This window comes from Gorilla gorilla, chromosome 5 (assembly GCF_029281585.2).
Source record: "Gorilla gorilla gorilla isolate KB3781 chromosome 5, NHGRI_mGorGor1-v2.1_pri, whole genome shotgun sequence".
Lineage (NCBI taxonomy): Eukaryota > Metazoa > Chordata > Mammalia > Primates > Hominidae > Gorilla > Gorilla gorilla.
In genome coordinates this window covers 64,319,735-64,344,836 of record NC_073229.2, presented here as the reverse complement: position 1 = coordinate 64,344,836, position 25,102 = coordinate 64,319,735, and the positions used below count along the sequence as shown (strand labels likewise).

General features: G+C 37.7%; 1 protein-coding gene across 2 annotated transcripts in view; it reads left to right on the top strand.

The window, feature by feature from the left end:
• The window catches only part of CYP39A1 (cytochrome P450 family 39 subfamily A member 1), a 104,492-nt gene extending 95,714 nt beyond the window's left edge, over window positions 1–8,778 (top strand). For both annotated transcript variants that reach the window (XM_031012613.3, XM_031012612.3), the window contains 2 exons: window positions 4,724–4,811; window positions 8,136–8,778. In XM_031012613.3, the coding sequence (XP_030868473.1) occupies window positions 4,724–4,811; window positions 8,136–8,207 (160 nt within the window). In that variant the 3' untranslated portion in view covers window positions 8,208–8,778. The remainder of the gene's footprint in view (window positions 1–4,723; window positions 4,812–8,135) is intronic.
• The last annotated feature ends 16,324 nt before the right edge of the window (window positions 8,779–25,102 follow it).

Genomic DNA, 25,102 nt, shown 5'->3' with positions numbered 1-25,102 from the left:
ATATAGTTTGCCTCTGTGTCCCCACCCAAATCTCATGTTGAATTATAATCTCCACATTTGGAGTAGGAGGGGCCTGGTGGGAGGTGATTGAATCATGGGGGTGAACTTCCCCCTTGATGTTCGTGATAGTGAATGAGTTCTCACGAGATATGATGGTGTAAAAGTGTGTGGCACTTCCCCCTTTGCTCGCTTTCTCTCTCCGGCCACCATGTGAAGAAGGAGCTTGCTTCCCCTTCACCTTCTGCCATGATTGCAAGTTTCCTGAGGCTTCCCAGTCATGCTTCCTGTTAATCCTGCAGAACTGTGAGTCAATTAAAACTCTTTTTTTTTCATAAATTACCAAGTCTTAGATAAGTTCTTTTCACAGTGTGAGAACAGATGAATACAAACAGTATTAGCTCCCTTTCTTTATACCTTGACTGCTTATTATTTTTCTTTCTATTCTTTAAACACATTGTAAGTCCTTTTGCTTGCATAGTTTCCAGTGAAAAGTCTATGTTAACTTTTAATGTTTGCTGTTCTTTATGGTGTCTTTGTTTTCTGGCTACTTAATTTTTTTTAATCCCTGGGTTTGTTTATTTATTAATTGCAATTTGATTATGATTTGCATTAGCATGATTTTCTTTTTCTTTTTTTTTTTTTTTTTTTTTGAGATGGAGTCTTGCTCTGTCTCCCAGGCTGGAATGCAGTGGTGCGATCTCAGCTCATTGCAAACTCTGCCTCCCGAGTTCAAGCAATTCTCTGCCTCAGCCTCCACAGTAGCTGGGATTACAGGCACCCACCACCACACCTGGCTAATTTTTGTATTTTTAGTAGAGATGGGGTTTCACCATCTTGGCCAGGCTGGTCTTGAACTCCTGACCTCATGATCTGCCCTCCTCGGCCTCCCAAAATACTGGGATTACAGGTGTGAGCCACTGTGCCTTGCTTTTTTTTTTTTTTTTTTTTTTTTAAGACAGAGTCCTGCTCTGTTGCCCAGGCTGGAGTGTAGTGGCACAATCTTGGCTCCGTGCAACCTCCTCCTCCCTGGTTCAAGCGATTCTCTTGCCTCAGCCTCCCAAGTAGCTGGGATTACAGGCACACACAACCGTGCCCAGCTAATATTTTTGTATTTTTATTAGAGACGAGGTTTGGCTATGTTGGCCAAGCTGGTCTCAAACTCCTGGCCTCAGGTGATCTACCCGCCTCAGCCTTCCAAAGTGCTGAGATTACAGGCGTTAACCACTGCACCCAGTCGGCATGATTTTCTTTATATTTCTTCTGCTTGGGGGTCATGATCTGTAAATTATAGTTTTCAAAAAAATTTGAAAATGTTTCACTATTACTTCTCAAAATATTTTCCCTGCTTTCTCATCTATATCTCTAATAACATGTATGTTAGACTTTGTTATTTTATAAGTTAATAACCTATTTATTTTTATAGCCTTTTATTCTCTGTACTTCATTTTAGATATTTTTCTTTGTTATGTTATTTAAGTTCCATTATCTTTTCTTTGGCAGCATTTTACCATCTGTTAATCCCATCCAGTTTATTTTTCATTTAAGATATTGTATTTTTCATTGCTAGAAGCACAATTATTTTTAAAATATCTTATCTTTCTCTCCTCATCATGCTGTTCTTTTCTACCTTTATGAACCTGTGGAGTATAGTAACTATTTTTAATATCTGTCATTTCTGGGCCTATATTTTTTCAATGGGCTTTCTCTTGGATTGGGGTCATTTTTCTGTTTTGTTTTTTCTAAGCCTGTTAACTTTTGAATAGATGGCAAGACGTAAATGTTAAGTCCCATGGATACTGGGTTGTGTTGTATTCTTTTAGTTTAGACTTCATTATGACATGCAGTTAGTTGCTTAGAAAAACAACTTTGCAAAACTTGTTTTTAAGCTTCAGTAAGGTAAATCCAGAGCGCCATTTAATGTAAAATAATATAATCCCACTACTAAGGCAATACCCATTTAAGAGCTCTAGCTAATGGTCCATGTGCTATACAATGGTGAGACTTTTTCTTGTGTGAACACAGCCTCCATGTCTTGTGTGAGCTCTTGGCCTTATTCAGCTTCTTGTGCTTTGATTTCCCTTTCATTGTTCTTTTTCCGTCTCAGTAGTTTCCTCTCACACATGCAGAGATCAATACTCTGCCAAATACTCAAGTAGACTCCTATCTAGATCCCTGGAATGCTCTTGCGCTCTCTCTCTCTGTGAAACTCCTTCTTTTCTGATACTCTTCTCTACAAATTTTAGTCTCTTTAGCTTGCCTGAATTTGGATCTCTGTCTGCTGAATTAATAATACTCTCAGACCTGTGAGTTTTTTCTGTCCTTGCACTGTGGCCTGAAGACTGCCAGAAGCAGGAAACCGAAGGAATCATGGGTTTCATCTCATTCTTTACTTCCTCTGGAGATCTTTGTCCTACACTGGATTTTGCCCCGTTTTTGAGTTATTTAAGGCAGGAAGATAACACCAACTTTTGTTACTTTATCATGGCCAGGAATGGAAATTCCAATTTGTGAAAAGTTTGACAAAACCTTAGTTGTGAGACATTCTGAACCTTTATGTGAGTTAGCAAAATTGTTTTTTCTTAGAAACATTGCTGACTTTGATCCAAATCAGTAAATATTAGCCATGCCCTATTTCATAGACATGGATACTCTTTTAGAATAAATTATCTTTAGCATTTGCAAGTAAGTAGGGTGAAATTTGCATCATAAATATTACTGAATAATTGATGTGATATTCAGATGGATTATAGCCACACCTGGAGTGCTCCAGATTTCATTTGAAATAAAATACAGTCAAGATGTTTCAAGAACAGTAGTGCAGAAAAATCTAATTATTTGATATGAATATGAGATCATTGATATGTATACATTCACTCATTCAATCAACAAACATTGAGGATTTAAAGATAAGACACAGTTCCTGCCTTTTGTGAAGGCTTAGTCTATAAGGGAAGACAAACATGCAAATTCTAGCTGTAATATAGTAAGATATAGTAGGATTGTAGGATAAAGGCATTAGTTAAGGGATATGTAAAGTGCCACAGAAATACAGAGACAGGTGGAAAGGGCAGAAAATTGAATCTGCTCTATGGAAGGCATCACTTTCCATCACCATTTATTCAGTTAACATTATTAGGTACTAATAGCGTGCTGTGCACTGTGCTAAGGCCTCATAATACAAATCCTCCTCTGGGAGAGCCCTGGCTAACAAGCAATCACATGTGGTGCAGTAGCAGCTGTGGCTAAGATGTGACTAGGGAACCATGTGGTGGAGAGGAAGGGCACTACAGCCTGGAGGACAGTTATCAGAAAATGCTTCCAGAGGAGATTGAGCCTCAGAAAGGGAAAGGCTTGTGGCACAGAGCATCATCATTCAGAGAATGTCAAGTAATATAACGTGGCTAGAGACACATGGTGTCAAGGGGGAGCTCTGGGGGAGAGGAGACTGCAGAGATAGGTAAGGGGCAGATCTTCAAGGGCTGGCTGTATTCTGCTGTGGTGTTTGAAAGATTGCGTGTGTGTGTGTGTCTGCGTGTGTGTGCAATGAGGAGATAGTGAAGATATGTGTTTTAGAAAGTTTACTCCGGTGGTAGGGTAAAGGACAGAGTAGAGGGAAGTGAAACTGGAAGCAATGTGGAAGGTAAATTGATTCAGTAATCCAGGAAATAAATGATGAAGAACTACACTGAGGGAGTCATGGAGGGACTGGAGATAAGGGGTTAAGGAGGAGAATTAAGAGCTATTTAGGAGAACAACAAAAAAAGGACTTGGTGCCTAATTGGATATGGAGGGTGATGGAGAGGATTTAGTCTATGACAATGTTCTGTCCCGTTGGACTAATTGTATTCATTAAGGGCTAAGCTTCCTAAAAGGTTTCCCTATCCTGCAGAGAGTTCAAAACAACCCAGTGGGACACAGGGAAAAATAACAGAATTCTATTTATACTTTTTTCAGTTTTTTAGTTTCTATTTGTATGTGTCTTAGAAAATAGTCTCTAAACAGTGTAGTATATGTGCATAATTTAAAATAAATGAGTATCAATATATTGTAGGGCATGCTGAAATATTTTATTATCAAGAGTGTGTGATCAAAATGCTTGGGCACTCTTAGACAAGGAATGCAAAAGGAAAAGTGGATTTTGAGGTCCTCGGACATTTGATGTTCCTGTAGAACATTCAGGCAGTAATTTCCAGTGGGCAACAGGATCTAGACTTAGGTAGGACTGTCCAATAGAGCCTTCTGTGATCATGGAAATGTCTTAAATATACACTGTCCAGTATAGTAGCCTGTAGCCACATGCAGCTTTTGAGCACTTGAAATATGGCCAGTGCATCCGAGGAACTGAAATTTTCCATTTTGCTTAATCTTAAACTTATTTATTAAATGTATTTAAATTGAAATAGCCACTTGTATCTAATGGCTATGATACTGGAAAGCACAGTCCTAAAGAGAGAGACTTGGGACTGTCATTTATTGAGAGCTCCCACTGGCTCAGCACTTTATATACATTTTAAAGCAATTTAATCATCCCGCTACCCTATGGAGTAGGTGGTATTAAGAAAGAAAAGAGTTAAGTTCTTACTCTGTCCTTTAAATAGGAAAAGAGTATATTGTAAAGAAGAGCATGTTTACTCTGAAATATGTATGCTTTCTAGATATTCTCTGTTGGCAGATATTTATACATCTTTCACAATCAAGTAACAATTTTATTCTTTTCTTCCAGGTGGTTTGCTCTGTTAGAGGTTCAGATGTGTATTATTTTAATACTTTATAAATATGACTGTAGTCTTCTGGACCCATTACCCAAACAGGTAAGTGTTTTCAGAATTTTGAGTATCATGACTACTTATAAATATGACATAACCACCCCCACTTCCCCTAATTTTGATTACTAGAGATGAGCTGACATTTCCTCACTTAGGCCTGATCTTAACAGGTGCCTTAGATTGAACCAGACTGAGAAGATACTTGGTCTCCTTAATTCAGGATCTAATCTATGTACCCAATTACTACCTGACTGGGACTTAATAGCAGTCTTTCCACCACTTCCAGTGTTAGGAGCTCTTCATTGCACTTACCAATTTGAACACTTTTCTCTGAGTTAAATAAACATGGCGCCAACCTTGCCCTTATTTTTCTAGAAAGGAATGTCTGTGATCCAAAGGTGAACTATTGTTTTTAATGCAAGTCATAACCCTTGGTCCATCTGAAAAGGAACGGCATGGAAAAAAACTAACCTAGCAGTAAAAACAGTGAACAGAAATGAAAAGGTCATGGCTTTATTCCTACCTCAAACTATTGAATATTCAGTCATTTAAGTTTTCTGTAGATCTATTCTCATAGATCAGTGGCTCTCAAATTGGTGTGAGCATCAGCATCACTAGTAGGGCTTATTAGAACAGACTGTATAAAGGTGCTATTTATCGCTAGAATTTCTGATCCAGTAGGAACAGGGGAGGGGCTACAGAATTGCATTTCTTTTCTTTTTTTTTTTTTTTTTGGTGGGGGGGTTGTTTTTTATTTGTTTGTTTTTGAGACAGAGTCTCCAAACACTGTGAGCTGAGTTCAGCGGCACAATCTCAGCTCACTGCAGCCTCTGCCTCCTGGGTTCAAGTGGTTCTCATGCCTCAGCCTCCCTGGCAACTGGGCCTGCAGGCGCACACCACCATGCCTGGCTAATTTTTTGTATTTTTAGTAGAGATGTTGTTTTGCCATGTTGGCCACACTGGTCTCCCAAAGTGCTGGGATTACAGGCATGAGCCACAGCACCCGGCCCAGAATTTGCATTTCTAACAAGCTCCAGGTGATGCCGCTGCTGCTGCTGCTTGTCTGGGTGCCACACTTCGAGGACCTCTGTTGTAAGAAATAAAAGGAAGTTCAATTTAAATCCAAATGTTTGGAAATCATGAAAACTTTGGGTAAAGGGTGCTATTTAAATTGGGGCTGAAGCTCAGAAATTAAGGATTGCAATCTCAGAGCTATTCACATAGCGTTTTGTGCTTTGATTTACTCTTGATATAATAAGGCTAATGTATGGAGAGATAAATAAAACTCTTGGGTGACATTTCAACAGGAATTATGTAAGTGCGTAAGTGACACAGAAAGTATTTTATTACTCACAAATATGCACATTTCAGCATTTCACTTGATTTCTTTTGCACTTTTCTATTTTGAGGACGAGTAACTTATCAGTGATGAAGAGCTCTCAGAATCTTACAGTGAAAGGGAACTCAAAACAACTTTCACAAAGGGTCTCAGCTACCTGCTATATTGTTGACAAAATGAACATCAGGGTCAGGCTTTATGGACATCAAATACTAGTTCCTGATCCACTGAGTTGAATGTCACAATTTTGCTCAAGGTTAAACTCAACATCCAAAGATTTTCCCACCAGCAAGAGGACACCAGAATGCCTTTTCAGATGAAAAGGATGGCATTGGTTAAAACCATGGAGATTAGTAATTTTGACCAATTCCTTAAGACAGGATTTTTCCTAGCATTTTCTCCTAAGAATTCTATTATTTGTATTTAATTGCTTATACTATTTTATATATGTCCTATTTATGTTTTGACACCACTGAGAACACTTTTTAAAGAAATGTTCTCTCAGGTTATAAAAAGTACAAGTCTGAGTGAATTCTCATGATCTCAAAGAGCATTTTATCTCACAATTCTTATTCTAGAATGAGAAACATCAATTAACTTTATTTAACTATTGAACTTGTTTCAATAAATTATAAAATCAGGTGATCAGAAAGTGCAGGAAATGGCCATCAAATCACCAGGCTCTTCTAGGAGAAGGCAGGGATGGGTTGTCAAAGCATGTCCTGAACACTCTGTTGTCAGGTGCAGGGAAATCAGTTGACTTGGAAACCAACTCCCCTGAAGGAATTTACTTAACATAGTAGAAAAAATCAAATGCTAGAATCTCCAATTTTAATTTTGCAACAGCCCAATGTTTTATTTTTACCTCAAAAGGCCTTAAATAATGTAGTGTTAATTCTCTTCCACTATGAATCAAACAAAAAGGAAATACTACAAAGTTTAAGGATCTGTGGTCAGGCAGCAGTGTCCTGATGCTGGCAGTGGGGGCTGTTCGATTTTGAGCATTAAGGAAAGGTCAACTTTAATTCTCTTGCAAAAGCAAGCATATTTTTGCTAACATAATGGGTTTTTAGTTCTTTGTATGGTTGTTTTTTTTTTCATTTTACTTTTGGGGTTCATAGAGCCTTAGGAAATCTCACAAAATGCATGGATCCCCTTTGTAGAAAAGTGCATACTTCTTCATACACACAAAGTTGTGGATGCAATTTCAGTGGGTTCATGGAACGCTGCAACTTATTCTTTCAACTCTCCAAAGAATCTCCTTGCTAAAGAGCCCATTTTGTGCCCTATTTCATTCAAACTTGAAAATAGACTGATTCTAAATTGGATCCACCTCATCTTTCCCCACTCCTCATCTTCCCTCAGCCCTCATGGTTGACAGAAGAGGTTCCTTTTCTTTTTTAATCCCCTAAACCTCAAATATCTCTTTGTATTATTTACAATATGCTGACCTCCCCTTGACCCTACACAGTTTCATATCTTATTTCTAACTCGGGCGAAAAAAGTCAGAACATTTGGAGCCTACAAAGTATCTTTATGGGGGTGATGGAGCGAGACTCCTCTCAAAAAAAATATATCTTTATGGAAAGTCACGATCATGAATACGCTATAAGTGGCTCACATCACCAACTCCACCTCATTCTTTAAACACCTGTAACCTGCAGTATGGAGATCTCACCCAGAGATTCTAAATGAAGTGTCACAGTTTTTGAGCCAGAATTGTAGAAAGAGCCTTATTTGTGGTAACCTCTTTAGCCAGATAAAGCGAAGGGTGGCAGGCCTATAGCCTTCAGGTGTGTACAACTAAAGAGATTGTTATTAGAATAAGGAATTGTATTCTTTTTCTTCTGCCTGAATGGAAGGCTAAAGTTGATGTTGGATATTGTGAAGTTCATTGATGGAAACATTTCCCAACTTGAAAAACCTAAATTCTGTACTTTTTAGAGAAGATTACAATGGAATAAACCTTAGGTCTGAAACTGTGGACTTATGTCTCTTAATTTCTATTTCTTCTGCATTTCTGTTTTTAGAGTTATCTCCATTTGGTGGGTGTCCCCCAGCCAGAAGGGCAATGCCGAATTGAATATAAACAAAGAATATGACATCTGTTGGGCCTCACAAGGGCCAGGGCCTTCTGGAGGAGTGGCACTACCCCACCTGGCAGCACCTAGACCTGAGCTCTACGAAAACACACTGCTTCACTTTGTTTTAGGACTTAGTTCAAGAACACATTCAAATGGTGCATGTGTTTGGTATCCTCAACAGTAGACCAAGAATCTAACATCACTCTCAATAATATAGAGACCGGAATACATGGTTTATAGGAAATGATCAAATGATCCAAAAAAAACCCACATTTTTTAAGAAGTTGGAATTTGATTTCATGGATAACTGTATTAAAACATTAAATAGAAATAATGTCATTTGAATGAAAATCTTATCACATTAAATTCACTGTGAAGGCAGCATACTTAAATTTCTATTTTGAAAAGTCTAAAAGGCTTAGATTTTTAAAATTTAATAATTATTTCTACACATTTTCTATTTTTCTTGAGGTGATTCTCAACTAGCAATTGGAACTCCTAGGCTCTATTAACATAATTCTTTATTGTAAACGTATCTAATGCTAAAAGTAATAAAATGATAGTTTTCTGAGACCTGTGAGGACAGGAATGGTGTCTTACATTCATTTCTACACTTTATTATGCTCAGGATTGCACCTTCTTTACAGAGTATATTCAATAAATGTATGTTGATTGATGTATTGATTTATATTTTAATTAATGTGGAAGCATTGTTTTGACTCAAAGTGTTTGCAATTATAGTTTGGCAGATACCATATTTTTGCTAATGCGTAGAAACACAAATATAACGGTATGCCAAGACAAGTAACTGTAGTGGAATCTATTAAAGACTTATAGCTGTCAAGTATTTACCATGTAATCCAGAAAAGAAATCTTATCATGTTCAGGAAAACATATGACACTAATAACAGAGTGAACACTTATGTCATAATTTATCTTCCACTATTATATAAAGTGCTGCTTGCCTCTCTTATTTCACAGTGAGGAAGCTTTGTGTGGTGCATGTTGTTCTTCTGTGGCTTATTTGCTTCCCTGGGCTAGAATTATCCCATGAGGTTGATAATGATTGCTTAGTCATCCATTTCCTACCAGCAAGCACATGACTCCCTAGGAGAAAATTAAGTACTTTGAGGTGCATTAACTCTTCCAGACTAATGTAGTGATTTTGAAGCTGAGTTAGTAGCTCACAGCTTAGCTTACAGGCTCAGGGATCTGGAGTCAGAAGGAGTTGAAGAAAGCAGTTCAGAAGTCCACAACATCTCTGAAAGTTGCAGACTATAACTTGGCAGGTTCTACTGAATATGGCAGGTGCGTTTTGAGGGAAGGTTTCTTCTCCCAAACAGCTAAGGGTCGCAATGAAGCACTGTATTTGCATACAGTATCCACTTTAGCCAAATTTGCAGTCACTCAGAGCTAGTGTTTAGCTGCTTTTTCTTGCTCAGTAAGGATGAATGTTGGCTGACAAGTTTATGCGCTTTAAAAAAGAATGCAGACACAGGAGATCTGTTGACCTTTGGGATAATGAATAGTTAAGAGGAATATACTTGGAAGTCCCATATTTCATTTTGTTTCCCTAGCCTGGGGTTTTATATTATATATAAGTATACATTCAGCATAAATTCTCATGTGTTAACTGGGATTTTACTGAAAGCAGAGCCTGAGATAGGACTTGTGTGCAGATAGCTTATTTGGGATGTTCTTGCAGGTAGCATAAGTGAGGGATCAGGAAGAAAGTAAGTCATTATTAAGGTTCTGTTTTTGAGGTAGGTGTTATAGCATCAAGAGCTCAATTTCACTGGGATCACCTGAGAATAATATATAATACTTCCTAGAATTGTCCACATTAAAGATAAGAAGTAGAAGCAATTATTGACTGGCTTCTGTTTCCCATTCATTAATGATTACCTCTGGGGATGTTAACCCTGCACTTCCAAGCTACATTTGTCTGTGGACTGAGCAAAAGTATCAGGTGGAAAGGGAAGGAAGTGAAGACAGAAGAAGGCCGATAAGAAAAAGCAGTAGGAGGGGTAGGCATCCTTGAGGCTGAAAAGGAGGTGTAGTGGGAATAAATGAGTGAGAGCTGGGAGGGTAGAAGATAGAGAAAAAACTGTCTCAAATTAAAAGTTCAGAGGACAAACAGGTGGGGGATGACAGTGTTAATGATGAGCACGTGAGGGGTTGCCAGAGTGGGGGTTAGCTGAAGAGAATGGAATGATGAATGTTTTGAGTATCTTTTAATATGAAAGTGAGATCACCTATATGCAGAACATTGTCGTGGAGATAGCCATTTTGGCACTTGTGATAGTAGAAATTGACCTTCCTTTTCCTTATACAAAGGAAATAAATTGGCATAGATTATAATTTAATTTATACTTGACATACTGAAACAAAATAATTTATGTATTTACTGACAGAACTGCAGAGGTAAATGGTGGTGCAATTGAACATTTGTAATTAAAGCAAGAAATTAGGGAGGAAGGCCATTAAAACTTAAAGTAGGAAGTTCCCTGCCAAAACGTAAGTGTAAGCATTAAGTCAGAGTTTGCACTCATTTAGAGGGAAGTCATTTTAAGATTTTATTGACTGACTGATTGATTAATTGATTGAGACAGGGTCTCTGCTCTGTTGCCCAGGCTGGAGTGTAGTGGTGCCATCAGGGCTCGCTGCAGCCTCAACTTCCTGGACTTAAGTGATCCTCCAGCCTCAGTAACCCTCCCTCCCCCGTCCACTCCCAGTAGCTGCGACTATAGGCACATGCCAAGATGCATGGCTATTTTTTTTCCCATTCTTTTTGTAGAGACAGGGCCTCTCACCATATTTCCCAGGCGAGTCTCAAACTCCTATATGAAGTGATCCTCCCACGTCAGTCTTCCAAAGTGTTGGGGATATAGGCATGAGCAAGGTTTTAATATGGAAAAAAAAAGAGAAGTAATCACCCACGGCTGCTTAACATTTTTTTTTTAATTTTTAATTTTTGTGGGTACATAGTAGGTGTATATATTTATGGGTTACATGAGATGTTTTGATACAGGTAGGCAATGCATAATACTCACATTATGGAGAATGTGGTATCCATCCCCCTTACGCATTTATCCTTTATGTTACAAACAATCCAATTATACTCATAGTTATTTTTAAATGTACGAGTAAATTATTATTCAGTATAGTCACCCTGTTGTACTATCCAATAGTAAGTCTTATTTATTCTTTCTAATTTTGTGTGTGTGTCTGTGTTTACTTATTAACCATTCCCACCTCCTACCCACCCCACCCTCTGCCACCATACTCTTCTTCCCGGCCTCTGGTAACCGTCCTTCTACTTTCTATCTCCATGCGTTCAATTGCTTTGATTTTCAGATCCCACAAATAAGTGAGAACATGTAATGTTTATCTTTCTGTGCCTGGCTTATTTCACTTAACATAATGATCTCCAGTTTCATCTATGTTGTTGCAAATGACAAGGTCTCATTGTTTTTATGGCTGAATAGTATTCTGTTGTGTATATGTACCACATTTTTTACTATTGCGAACAGTGCTGCAACAAACATGGGAGTTCAGATAATCTCTTTGATATTTTGATTTCCTTTCTTTTGGGTGTATATTCAGCAGTGGAATTGCTGGATCATATGGTAGCTCAATTTTTAGATTTCTGAGGAATCTCCAAACTGTTCTCCATAGTGGTTGTTCTAATTTACATTCCTACCAACCATGTATGAGGGTTTCCCTTTACCCCACCTCCTCGCCAGCATTGCCTGTCTTTTGGATAAAAGCCATTTTAACTGTGGTGAGGTGATTTCTCACTGTAGTTTCAATTTGCATTTCTCAGATGATCAGTGATGTTGGGCACCAATTCATGTGCCTGTTTTGACATTTGTATGTCTTCTTTTGAGAAATGTCTATTCAAATCTTTTGCCCATTTTTTGACAGGATTATTAGATTTTTCTCCTATGGAGTTGAACTCCTTAGATATTCTGATTATTAATCCCTTGCCAGATGGGTAGTTTGCAAATATTTTCCCCCATTCTTTGTGTGGGTTGTCTCTTAACTTGGTTGATTGTTTCCTTTGCTGTGCAGAATCTTTTTAACTTGAGGTAATCCTATTTGTCCATTTTTTCTTTGGTTGCCTGTGCTTGTGGGGTATTACTCAATAAATTTTTGCCCAGAACAATGTTCTGGAGATTTTCCCCCAATGTCTCCTTGTAGCAGTTTCATAGCTTGAGGTCTTAAAGTCTTTAATTCATTTTGATTTGATTTTTTATATGGTGAGAGATGGTAGTCTAGTTTCATTCTTCTGCGTGTGGATATCCAGTTTTCCCAGCACCATTTATTGAAGATATTTTTTTTCCCAATGTATGTTCCTGGCACCTTTGTCAAAAATGAGTTCACTGTAGGTGTGTGGATTTGTTTCTGGTTTCCCTGTTCTGTTCCACCTGTTTATGTGTTTCTTTTTTATGCCAGTACCATGCTGTTTTGGTCACTATAGCTCTGTAGTATAATTTGAAGTCAGGTAATATGGTTCCTCTAGTTTTGATCTTTTTTTTTGCTTAGGATAGCTTTGGCTATTCTGGGCCTTTTGCAGTCCATATATTATAAATTTTAGGATTTTTTTTCTATTTCTGTGAAGATTGTCATTGGTATTTTAATAGGGATTGCATTGAATCTGTAGATTGCTTTGGGTAGTATGGCCATTTTAACAATATTGATTCTTCCAATCCCTGAACAAGGAATATCTTTCCAATTTTTGATGTCCACTTCAATTTCCTTCATCAGTATGTCATGGTTTTCATTATAGTGATCTTTCACTTCTGTAGTTAATTCCTAGGTATTTAATTTTATGTATGGCTATTGTAAATGGGATTACTTTTAAAATTTCTTTTCCAGGTTATTCACTGTTGACATATAGAAATGCTACTGATTTTTAATGTTGGTTTTGTATCTTGAAACGTTATTTAATTTGTTTATCAGTTCAAATAGTTTTTTATGAAGTCTAAGTTTTTCCAAATATAAGATCGTATCATCTGCAAAAAAAGGATACTTTGACGTCTTCCTTTCCAATTTGGATGCCCTTTATTTCTTTCACCTGTCTAATTGCTGTAGCTAGGACTTCCAGTACTCCATGTTGAATAACAGTGGTGAAAGTGGGCATCCTTTTCATATTCCAGATTTTGGAAGAAGGGCTTTCAGCTTTTCCCCATTCAGTATGATACTAGCTGTGGATCTGCCATATATGCCTTTTATTATGTTGAGTTATGTTTTTTCTTTGTTTGTTTTTTTTTTTTTTGAGACAGAGTATTGCACTGTCACCCAGGCTGAAGTGCAATGGCATGATCTTGGCTCACCGCAACCTTCACCTCCCAGGTTCAAGTGATTCTCCTGCCCTAGCCTCCCAAGTAGCTGGGATTACAGGCACTCACCACCACGCTTGGCTAATTTTTTGTATTTTTAGTAGAGACGGGGTTTCACTATGTTGGCCAGGCTAGTCTCGAATGCCTGACCTCATAATCCACCTGCCTGGCCTCCCAAAGTGCTGGGATTACAGGCATGAGCCACTGTGCCCCACTGAGGTATGTTTTTTCTATATCCAGTTTTTTGAGGGTTTTTTTTTTAATCATGAAGGGATGTTGAACTTTATCAAATGCTTTTTCAGCATCAGTTGAAATGATCATATGGTTTTTGTCCTTCATTCTGTTGATATGATTTATCACATTGATTGCTTTGCATATGTTGAACCATCCTTGCATCCCAAAGATAAATCCCACTTGTTCGTGATGAATAATCTTTTAACTGAATTGTTAAATCTGACTTGTTAGTATTTTGATGAATATTTTTGCATCACTATTCAGCAGAGATATTGGCCTATAGTTTTCTTTTATTGATGTGTCTATGTCTCGTTTTGGTATCAGGGTAATACTGGCCTCATATAATGAGTTTGGATGGATTCCCTCCTCCTCTATTTTTCAAAATGTTTGAGTAAGGTTGGTATTAGTTCTTTAAATGTTTGCTAGAATTCAGAAGTGAAATCATCAGGTCTCGGGCTTTTCTTTACTGGGAGACGTTTTATAACAACTTCTATCTCATTTCTTGTTATTTTCAGGTTTTTGGTTTGGTCTGTTCAGGTTTTAGATTTCTTCTTTAGATTTCTTAGAGTTCAGTCTTGGTAGGTTGTATGTGTCTAGAAATTTGTTCATTTATTCTAGATTTTCCCATTTATTAGCATATAGTTGCTCATAGTAGCCACTAATGACCCTTTGAATTTCTGCAGGGTCTGTTGTAATGTCTCCTTTTTCATTTCTGATTTTTTTATTTGTATCTTCTTTTTTTCTTAGTATGGCTAAAAGTTTGTCAGTTTCATTTAACTTTTCAAAACAACAACTTTTTGTTTCATTGATCTTTTGTATTGTTTCTTCATTTCAATTTCATTTATTTCTACTCTGATCTTTATTATTTCTTTTCTTCTACTGATTTTGGGTTTGGTTTGCTCTTGCTCTTGTAGTTCTTTAAGATGCATCATTAGGTTGTTTATTTGATGTTTTTCTTTTTTTATGTAGGCATTTATAGCTATATACTTCCCTTTTAATACTGATTTTTCTGTATCCCATAGGTTTGGGTATGTTGTGTTTCCATTGTTTCCATTATCATTTGTTTCAAGAAATTTTTGGTTTCCTTTTTATTTTTTCATTGGTGCACTGGCCACTCAGGAGCATATCATTTAATTTCCATGTATTTCTATAGTTTTAAAAATTCCTATTGTTATTAATTTCTAGTTTCATTTATTGTGATCAGAGAAGATGCTTGATATTATTTTAATTCTTTAAATGTTTTAAGACTTGTTTTGTGATCCAACAAATGGTCTATCCTTAAGAATGATCCATGTATTGAAGAAAATAATGTGTATTCTGCAGCCACTGGATGAAATGTTCTGTAAGTATCTATTAGGTCCATTTGGTCAATAGGGCAGATTAAGTCTGATGTTTGTTGATTTTCTGTCTGGAAGATCTGTTTCATGTTGAAAGTGAAGTGTTGAAATCTCCAGCTTTTAGTTTTTCTACTTGGGAGAAGAGTAGTTTACACACCACAGTTACAGTGTTATAATATTTTGTTTTTCTGTGTCCTTACTATTACCAGTGAGTTTTGTACCTGATTATTTATTGCTCATTAACGTCCATTTCTTTCTACTGAATTACTCCTTTTAGCATTTCTTGTAGGACAGGTCTGGTGTTGATGAAATCCCTCAGTTTTTGTTTGTCTGGGAAAGTCTTTATTCCTCCTTCATGTTTGGAGGATATTTTTGCCAGATATACTATTTTAAGGTAAAAAGTTGTTTTCCTTCAGCCCTTTAAATATTTCATGCCACTCTCTGTAGGCATGCTTCATTCTTTTTTATTACTTTTTCTTTTGCCTCCTCTGTGTATTTTCAAATAGCCTGTCTTCAAGTTCACTAATTTCTTCTTGTTAAATAACAGAATTCAATTCTTTCAAATCTTTCAGAATTCTTTCCATTCTGCTATTGAAAGATTCATGCATTCTTCAGTGCACCTATTACATTTTTCAGCTCCAGAATTTCTGCTTGCATCTTTTTAATTATTTCAATCACTTTGTTAAATTTATCTGCTAGTATTCTGAACTCCTTCTCCATGTTATCTTGAATTTCTTTGAGTTTACACAAGAGAGCTATTTTGAATTCTCTGTCTGAAAGGTCCCATAACTTCGTTTTTCCAGGATTGGTCCCTGGTGCCTTATTTAGTTCATTTGGTGGGGCCATGATTTCCTGGATTGTCTTGATGCTTGTAGATGTTCATCTGTGAAGAGTTAGGTATTTATTTTAGCCCTAACAGTCTGGGAAGAAAGTACCCATCCTTCTTGGAAAGGCTTTTCAGATACTCCAAATGACTTGGGTGTTGTGATCTAAGCTGTATCTGCTTTAGGGGGCACCTCAAACCCAGTAATTCTATGGTTCTTACAGCCTTGTGGAGGTCCCACCTTGATGGTCTTGGACAAAATCTGGGGTAATTCTCTGGATTACCAAGCAGAGACTCTTGTTCTCTTCCTTTACTTTCTCTAAAATATACGGCGTCTCTCTCTCTCTATCCTGAGCCATCTGAAGCTAGGGGCAGAGTGACAGAAGCACCCATGTGGCCACCACCACTGTGACTGCACTGGGTCAGACCTAAAGACAGCACAGCAGAGTCTTGCCCGAAACCTGCTATAACGACTCCCTAGCTATTGCCTATGTTTGTACAAGGCCCTGGGGCTCTACAATCAGAAGGTGGCAAAACCAGCCAGGCCTGTGTAGTTCCCTCCAGGGTGGCAAGAGCCCCTAGGCCCTGGTTGTGTCCAGAGGTGCCAGGTTGGGGAACCAGGGACTACAATGAAAAACCTTAGATGTCTACATAGTGTTCTATTGTAGTGTGACTGAGCTGCACTCGAACCACAAAATGAGTTCTTTCCACTCTTCCCTCCCTTTTCCAAAGGTAGAGGAGCCTCACTCCATGGCCACCACCACCACAGGCCCACAAAGAGTACTTCCAGACTACCGCCGATGTTCCCTTAAGTCTCAAGAGCTCTTTAGTTAACTTGTGAATGCTGCCCATCCTGGGACTCACCCTTCAGGGCAGTGGGCTCCCCTCTGGTGCAGGGCAGGTCCAGAAATGCTGTCCAAGAGCCAAGTCCTGAAATCAAGCCCAAGGGCCCCCTTGGTGCTTTGTTTCCCTGTGGCTGAGCTGGTACCTAAGGTGCAAGAGAAAGTCCCCTTTACTTTCCCCTTTGCTTTTCTCAAGCAGAAGGAGTCTCGACCCATAGTCGCCACAGCTGGGAATGTGCTGAGTCTCACCTGAAGCTAGTAAGTCTCAGTCTCTCATCCAAAGCCCTTCACGTAGTATCCGTGTATTGCTGATGGTCATTCAGGGTCCAAGGGCTCTTCGGTTAGCAGGCGATTAATGCTGCCAGGACTGGGTCCCTCCCTTCAAGGCATCAGGTTCTCTTCTGGCCCAGGATATGACTAGTAATGCCATCTGGGGTCTAGGGCCTGGAAAGGGAGTCTCAGGACTCTGACCAGTACCCTATCCTGCTGTGGCTGAGCTGGTATCCAAGACAAAGTCCTCCCCACTCTTCCCTCTCCTCGCCTCTCCTCAAGTGGAAGGAAAGTGTCTCTTTTGGAGCTGCAAACTTTGCAGCCTGGGGTTAGAGGATGGGTGATGCCAGCTCTCCCCTAGCCCACACCAGCCAGTGTCTCAGTAAGTTGTGTGCCCCCCAGTCCACTGGCTCTGGGCCTGGTTCAGCACTAGGATTTGCCTAGATGTTGCAGTCCTTGTGACCTTGACTACCTTTCAAGTTTATTTTGGGCCCCAGAGCCCTTTCCCCAGCAGTGGTGAGGATTGCGGGAACTCAAGTTCGGACGACTGGGATCAGTGATTCCCCTCTGCTGGGGTGGTTTAAATGCTCCCTTCATGGGCAGGCATCAGCTGAGTTTGGTCCAGTTTTCTTTTCTGTTATAACAGGACAGCACTGAGTTCAATGCCTCACAAGTGCTGCACTCTCCCTACCCCAGAGCCCAGAGACACTCTCTGTATCACACCACTGCTGCTGGCAGGTGGAGGAGGGGTGATATCTGCAATTCAAGACCATTTTTCTACCCTTTCAATGCCTCTTTTGCAATATCAAGTTGCAACTAGGTACTGTGAGTGCTTACCTGATATTTGCAATAACTATGTATCAGGTACTTGGCTAAGCCCATTTCATCCCTCAACTTATTTAATTCTCACAGTAATCCAATGAGTTAGGTTTTGTTGTTGTTGTTGTTGTTATCCCTATTTTAAAAATGAGAGAATTGGATCTTGGAAAGACTGAGTGACTTAATTGGGATCACATGGCTAGTAAGTGGCAAAGGCAGGGTTTGCACCCAGGGACTCTGATTCCAGAACATGTCCTCAAAACATTAAACAGAATTGCATTCTTCATAAAGAGAAAACTATTAGCTACAGGAGATAGCACCTTGACCTTGTTGTCATCATGATCTACTCATTTAGTTCTCTCTTAACTCACAGGGAAAAAGTGGTTAGTTTGTGGGGTGAGCCTGTAGTCCCAGCTATCTGGGAGGCTGAAGTGGGAGGACAGCTTGAGCCTAGAAGTTCCAGGCTGTAGTGTGTAGTGATTGTGCACTTCAGGCTGGGCAACATAGCAAGAACCCATATCTATAAAAAATGTTTCAAAAAGTGGTTAGTTTGTTGTGTAGCCTATATTACAAAGGAAAGAGAAAAGAGAAGTACTGTTGTGTGCTCCTCAGCATTTCTTCCTCTTCAGTTTCTTTCTCCAGATCCTTGACCCCTTATGGGAACTGTGCCATAAACTGGCCTAGAATGAGACCTACTAGATGTGGGAGGGAGTCATTCACTGTTTTAAGGGAAAAAATCTGATAAAATATATATTTTTAGGAAGGGCATGTTAGCGTAAATGTTGAACAAGTGTTATAAATTTGAATGATATATTATAGCATGCATTGTCTGTGTTTATATCTGCAATATAATAGACATATTAACAGCAATTGGCTTCTTTTTTGCTTTTTTTTTTTTTTTTTTGGAGTAGCATTCTACTTTGTTTTCTCACAAAAGTAATCCCGATCAGTAGAGACCCAATGGACTATAAGATAAAGAAGACTTATGGATTTTTCTCTTCTGGTGGAGACAGGTACTAGCTACAGAATAGCCTTATTTTTAAGCTTTGTTTTCAGGTAACTTGGAATTTTGCAGAGAATTATAAAAAAAGAGAGTCAGAAGAGGGGGTATGGTGGTTGCTTCACAACACGTGAACTTTCCTTTAATTTTGTTGTTGTTGTTGAAAACTAGCATGTATAGAATTGTAATACGTAATTAGAAATACCAGCTTAACATCCTGGCTTTATTGCTTATGAAGCTAAAACACAAGCAGGAGAAATATCATGTTATAAGACATTGCAGGATGTTAAGTGGCTGGTCAAGACAGCTTTATTCTGGGTGAGATTTTTTAAGTGAATGATTCTTTGAAAACAGAAAAAAATGAAGCACATGAGTGAATTCCCAACTTCTGTTGGCTGCAAAACTTTTCCTTCTTTCCACGACACAATAATTTATAGCTCTTCTAATAAAAAAGCACTTAACAGTTGATAAAATCCATCCGGTAGTTTTCATGTTTATTATTTAGTTGACTGTACTTTATTATTTCCAGGACTCATTACACAACTCTGCAAAGCCCTATGTTTCAAAGGTGCACATTTTGAAAGACAGTGGACTAGATAAGCTCTCTGTGACAGATACATTTAGTACCTGAAGAATGTGAGGTGCTTCCCCGCAGTCCCAGCACCTTGACAGTTATACAGGGTCATGTGACTACTTTGGGCCAATGGGCTATAAGTAGAGGTGATGTTTGTCAATTTCAAGATGCAAGGTAGACATATGGATAAAAATTGACTTTATTATCTTCTTCCTCTGTGGCCATAACAGCGGAGCTATGCAGCAACAGAAAGGCAGAACCTCCATCAGCCTGGGTCCCTGAGTGTTAGCGAGAAAGAAAATGTCCTTTTTCAAAACCCACGCTGGACATGCAGCATGGAAGAGACACAGTGACGTTTGTTGCCACAGCATAAACTAGCCTACCTGAACAACCTTGGAAATGAAATTCTCTGGTTTCTATTCTCTTTCTATGTCTTTAGTCCTCTTTTCTCGAATCTGATTTTATTTACAGGAATAAGTTTCAGCAAGCTGAATACCACCTCGATGGTGTCAGTATGATTATACTAAAATGATTTTATGGATATGCTATACAATAATTTTTTTAAAGTCATACATAACATTGTAGTCAAATTTATATGTTGGCCGTTATATTTTATTTTCTAAGCAATTGATTGGTTTATTATATAGAAAAGAATCCACACACAAAATGATTTCTGAGTGGGTCATATAGGTTATTTAACTCACATAATGAGACATTCAAAAGCAAAAAACATGTATTAGGCACCCAACTGTGTCCTTAGCATCACACCTATTCTTACAGAGAGTAAAGCACAGAGGTTCATAATAGAAACTTTGATATCCAATATTATGCATTCAAAGTTCAACTCTATCGCATCTGATTGTGTATACTTTTGCAAGTTACTCTATCTCCCTAAGCCCTGGGACTATAATTGAGCTACTAAGATATTCTCTTCAGGGTTGCCATGGCTTGAATTAGTACTGTAACACAAAGCCTAGCACATAATAAATATAAAACAAATATCAAATATTGTTGATTAGGTGACTTTAACCAACTCTGTCATAAACATATTTCTGTTTAAGAAAAACAATTCTTCTTGGTATTAGATCACTAATCGATATCTTATGCAAACATATACAAATAGGAAGAATATTTAGCTCATTAGAATATGTTGCAAATTAAAGACCTTTTCCTGAATGATGATCAGGACTATTATTTTATTTTTTTAAGTTTTATTGACAAATAATAATTGTATATATTTATGGAGTCCAATATGATATTTCGATACATGTATGCATTGTGGAATGATTAAATCAGGCTAATTAACATATTCATCACCTTAAATACTTTTCTTTGTGGTGATAATATCTAAAACCACTCCTTTAGCTATTTAAAAATATACAATACATTACTATTAACATGTCATCATGTACAGTCACCATGCTGTACAAAAGATCACCAGAACCTATTTTTTCTAACAGAAAGTTTGTACCCTTTGACCAACATTTCTTCTTTCTCCAGTTACCTTACCTTCCCAGCCTCTGGTAACCACTATTCTCCTTCTATGAGTTCAACTTTTAAAAATTTCACATGTAAGTGAAATGCAGTATTTGTTTCTCTGTGCCTGGCTTATTTCACTTAGGTTAATGCATTCTATGTTCACTCATGTTGTTGCAAATGACAGAATTTCTGCTTTTTAAAGGCTGAATAGTATTCTATTGTGTGTGTGTGTGTGTGTGTGTGTGTGTGTACCACATTTTAAAAATCCATTCATCTGTTGATGGCACTTCAGTTGTTTTCATATCTTGGCTATTGAGAATAATGCTGCAGTGAACAAGGGAGCACAGATATCTCTTAGACATACTGATTTAAGTTCCTTTGGATATATACCTAGAAATGAGGTTGCTGGATCACATAGTAATTCTATTTTTAGTTTTTTGTGGAACCTCCATACTGTTTTTCAAAATGGCTGTACTAATTTATATTTCCACCAACAGTGTACAGGGTTTTCTTTTCTCCACTTCCTTGGCAACACTTGTTATCTTCCATCTTTTTTTGTAATAGCCAGTTTAACAGATGTGAGGTGATATCTCATTGTGGTTTTAATTTGCATTTATTTGTCTGATAATTAGAGAAAATCAACCTCTAAAAATCAGTAGCATTTTGTACACTAACAACAAACTATCTGAAAAATAAATTAAGAAAATAATTCCATTTACAATAGGATTGAAGAATAAAATACATAGGAGTAAATTTAATCAAGGCAGTAAAAGATCTATATGCTGAAAATTATATAACATTGATGAAAAAAGTTGATGACACAAATAAATAGAAAAATAGGCCAGGTGCACTGGCTCACACTTGTAATCCCATCACTTTGGGAGGCTAAGGCGGGCAGATCACCTGAAGTCAGAAGTTCAAGACCAGCCTGGCCAACATAGCAAAACCCCATCTCTACTAACAAAATAAAATACAAAAATTAGCTGGGCGTGGTGGCGTGCACCTGTAGTCCCAGCTACTCGGGAGGCTGAAGCACGAGAATCACTTGAACCTGGGAGGTGGAGGTTGCAGTGAGCCGAGATTGCATCACTGCACTCAAGCCTGGGTGACAGAGTAAGAGTCCCCTAAAAAAAAAAAAGAAAAAAAAAAAAAGAAAAGAAGAGTATACCATGTTAACGAATTGAAACAATTAGTGTTATTTAAATATTCATACTATCCAAAGCAATCTACAGATTCAATGTGATTCCTATCAAAATTTCACCATAATTGTTCATAGAAATAGAAAAAAAATTAAAATTTATCTGAAACCACAAAAAACAAGTAGCCAAAGCTATCTTGAACAAAAAGAACAAAGCTGGAGGCATCACACTACCACATTTCAAAATATATTACAAGCTATAATCAAAATGCTATGGGACTGGCATAAAAACAGACACATTAACAAATGGAGTAGTATAGAGAGCTCCAGAATAAACCCACCTACCTATGGTCAATTGATTTTTGAGAAGATATCAAGAACACACCATGGGAAAGAACAATTTCTTCAATAAATGGTGTTGGGAAAACTAGATATCCAAATGCAGAAGAATGAAAATGGACCCTTATCTCATTTTTTCTTTATGTTTCAAAATAAGGAAAATAATAATTAAAAATAGCTTAAAAAATCCATTTGATGTCTAAGTTCTTTGTGGTTGGAAATAGAAATAGGGCAGCAGCCATAGCCTAACAGAAAGAATATTGGTTGCATTGTGGGAAGACTCAAGTTCAAATTCTGGCTTGGCCATTTAGCTCGATATGATAGTGAGCCAATCACTTTAGTTCTCTGAGCCTCAGTTTCTTCACAGATTAAATAGGCCTAATATAACCTTAATTCAAGAGTGTGGGACAACTGAATATCCCTATGCAAAATAATAAAGTGGCACCCCCTTCCCTTATACCATATTACAAAAACAAACTCAAAATGAATCAAATAAATATAAGACCTAAAACTATAAAATTCTTGGAAGAAAACATAGGTGAAAATATTTATTACCTTGGATTAGACAATGATTTCTTGGATATGACATCAAAAGCACAAGCAACCAAATAGATAAGCTGGAATGTCATCAGAATTAAAAAACTTTTGTACTTCAAAAGACATCATTAAGAAAGTGAAAGATCCTCAAAATAAAGAGACAACCCAAGTTTTAGAAAATGAGCAAAGAATCTGAAAAGTAATTCAGTTCTCCATAGAAGACATACAAATAGACAATAGGCACAAGCACGTGAAAAGGTGTTTGACATAATTAGCCATCAGGGTAATGTAAATTAAAGCTATAATGAGATACCACTTCACATCTACTTGGATAGCTATAATTAAAAAGACACATAATTGCAAGTGTTGGTGAAAATATGGAGAAATTGGGATCCTCTGGTGGTAGGAATGGAAAATTGGGCAATTGCTTTGGAAAACACTTTGGCATTTCCTCAACTGGTTAAGCATAGAGCTTACCATATGATCCAGAAAGTCTACTCCTAGGTATATCCCAAGAGACTTGAAACAGCTACTCAAAAAAAACCACAAATGTTTATAGCAGCATTATTCATAATAGCCAAGAAGTGAAAAGTATTCAAATGTCCATCAACAGATGAATGGATAATAAAATGTGGTATAACCATACAACAGAATTTTACTTGGCAATAAAAAGAGATAAAAGGGGATATGTGGAAAATCTCTGTACCTTCCTCTCAATTTTGCTGTGAACCTAAAACTGCTCCAAAAATATATAGTCTTAATTTAAAAAGAAAAATATACCATATTGATATATTGATAAGTGCTACAACATGGACAAGCCTTGAAAACATTAAGCAAAAGAAGCCAGACACAAAGGACCACAGGTGATATGATTCCATTTATATGAAATATCCAGAAGAAGCAAATCTGCAAAGAGAGAAAGTAGATTAGTGATTGCCTGGATCTCTGCGGAATGGGATGATTGAGTGGGTAACAGCTAAGGGCCTTGGGTTTCTTTGGAAAGAAATTAACATTTTTTTACTTTGATATATGTAAATATTGTGAAAAATTGCACAATCAAGTTAACACATCCATCACCTCACAGAGTTGTGTGTGTGTGTGTGTGTGTTGACAACATTCAAGATCTACTCTCTTAACAAATAATGGTGGTTGCCAGGGACTGAGGAGTGGGAGAAATTGGGAGATATTGTTCAAAGGATACAAACTTTCAGTTATAAGATGAATAATTTCTGGCAATCCAAAGTATAACCTGGTGACTATAGTTAATCTTATGGTATTGTTTATTTGAAATTTGCAATGAACATTTTTTATTTTTTATTTTTATTTTTTTTATTATTATTATACTTTAAGTTTTAGGGTACATGTGCACAATGTGCAGGTTAGTTACACATGTATACACATGCCATGCTGGTGTGCTGCACCCATTGACTTGTCATTTAGCATTAGGTATATCTCCTAATGCTGTCCCTCCCCCCTCCCCCCACCCCACAACAGTCCCCAGAATGTGATGTTCCCCTTCCTGTGTCCATGTGTTCTCATGTTCAATTCTCACCTATAAGTGAGAACATGCAGTGTTTGGTTTTTTGTCCTTGCGATAGTTTACTGAGAATGATGATTTCCAATTTCATCCTGTCCCTACAAAGGACATGAACTCATCATTTTTTTATGGCTGCATAGTATTCCATGGTGTATATGTGCCACATTTTGTTAATCCAGTCTATCATTGTTGGACATTTGGATTGGTTCCAAGTCTTTGCTATTGTGAGTAGTGCCACAATAAACATACGTGTGCATGTGTCTTTATAGCAGCATGATTTATAATCCTTTGGGTATATACCCAGTAATGGGATGGCTGGGTCAAATGGTATTTCTAGTTCTAGATCCCTGAGGAATCGCCACACTGTCTTCCACAATGGTTGAACTAGTTTACAGTCCTACCAACAGTGTAAAAGTGTTCCTATTTCTCCACATCCTCTCCAGCACCTATTGTTTCCTGACTTTTTAATGATTGCCATTCTAACTGGTGTGAGATGGTATCTCATTGTGGTTTTGATTTGCATTTCTCTGATGGCCAGTGATGGTGAGCATTTTTTCATGTGTTTTTTGGCTGCATAAATGTCTTCTTTTGAGAAGTGTCTGTTCACGTCCTTTGCCCACTTTTTGATGGGGTTGTTTG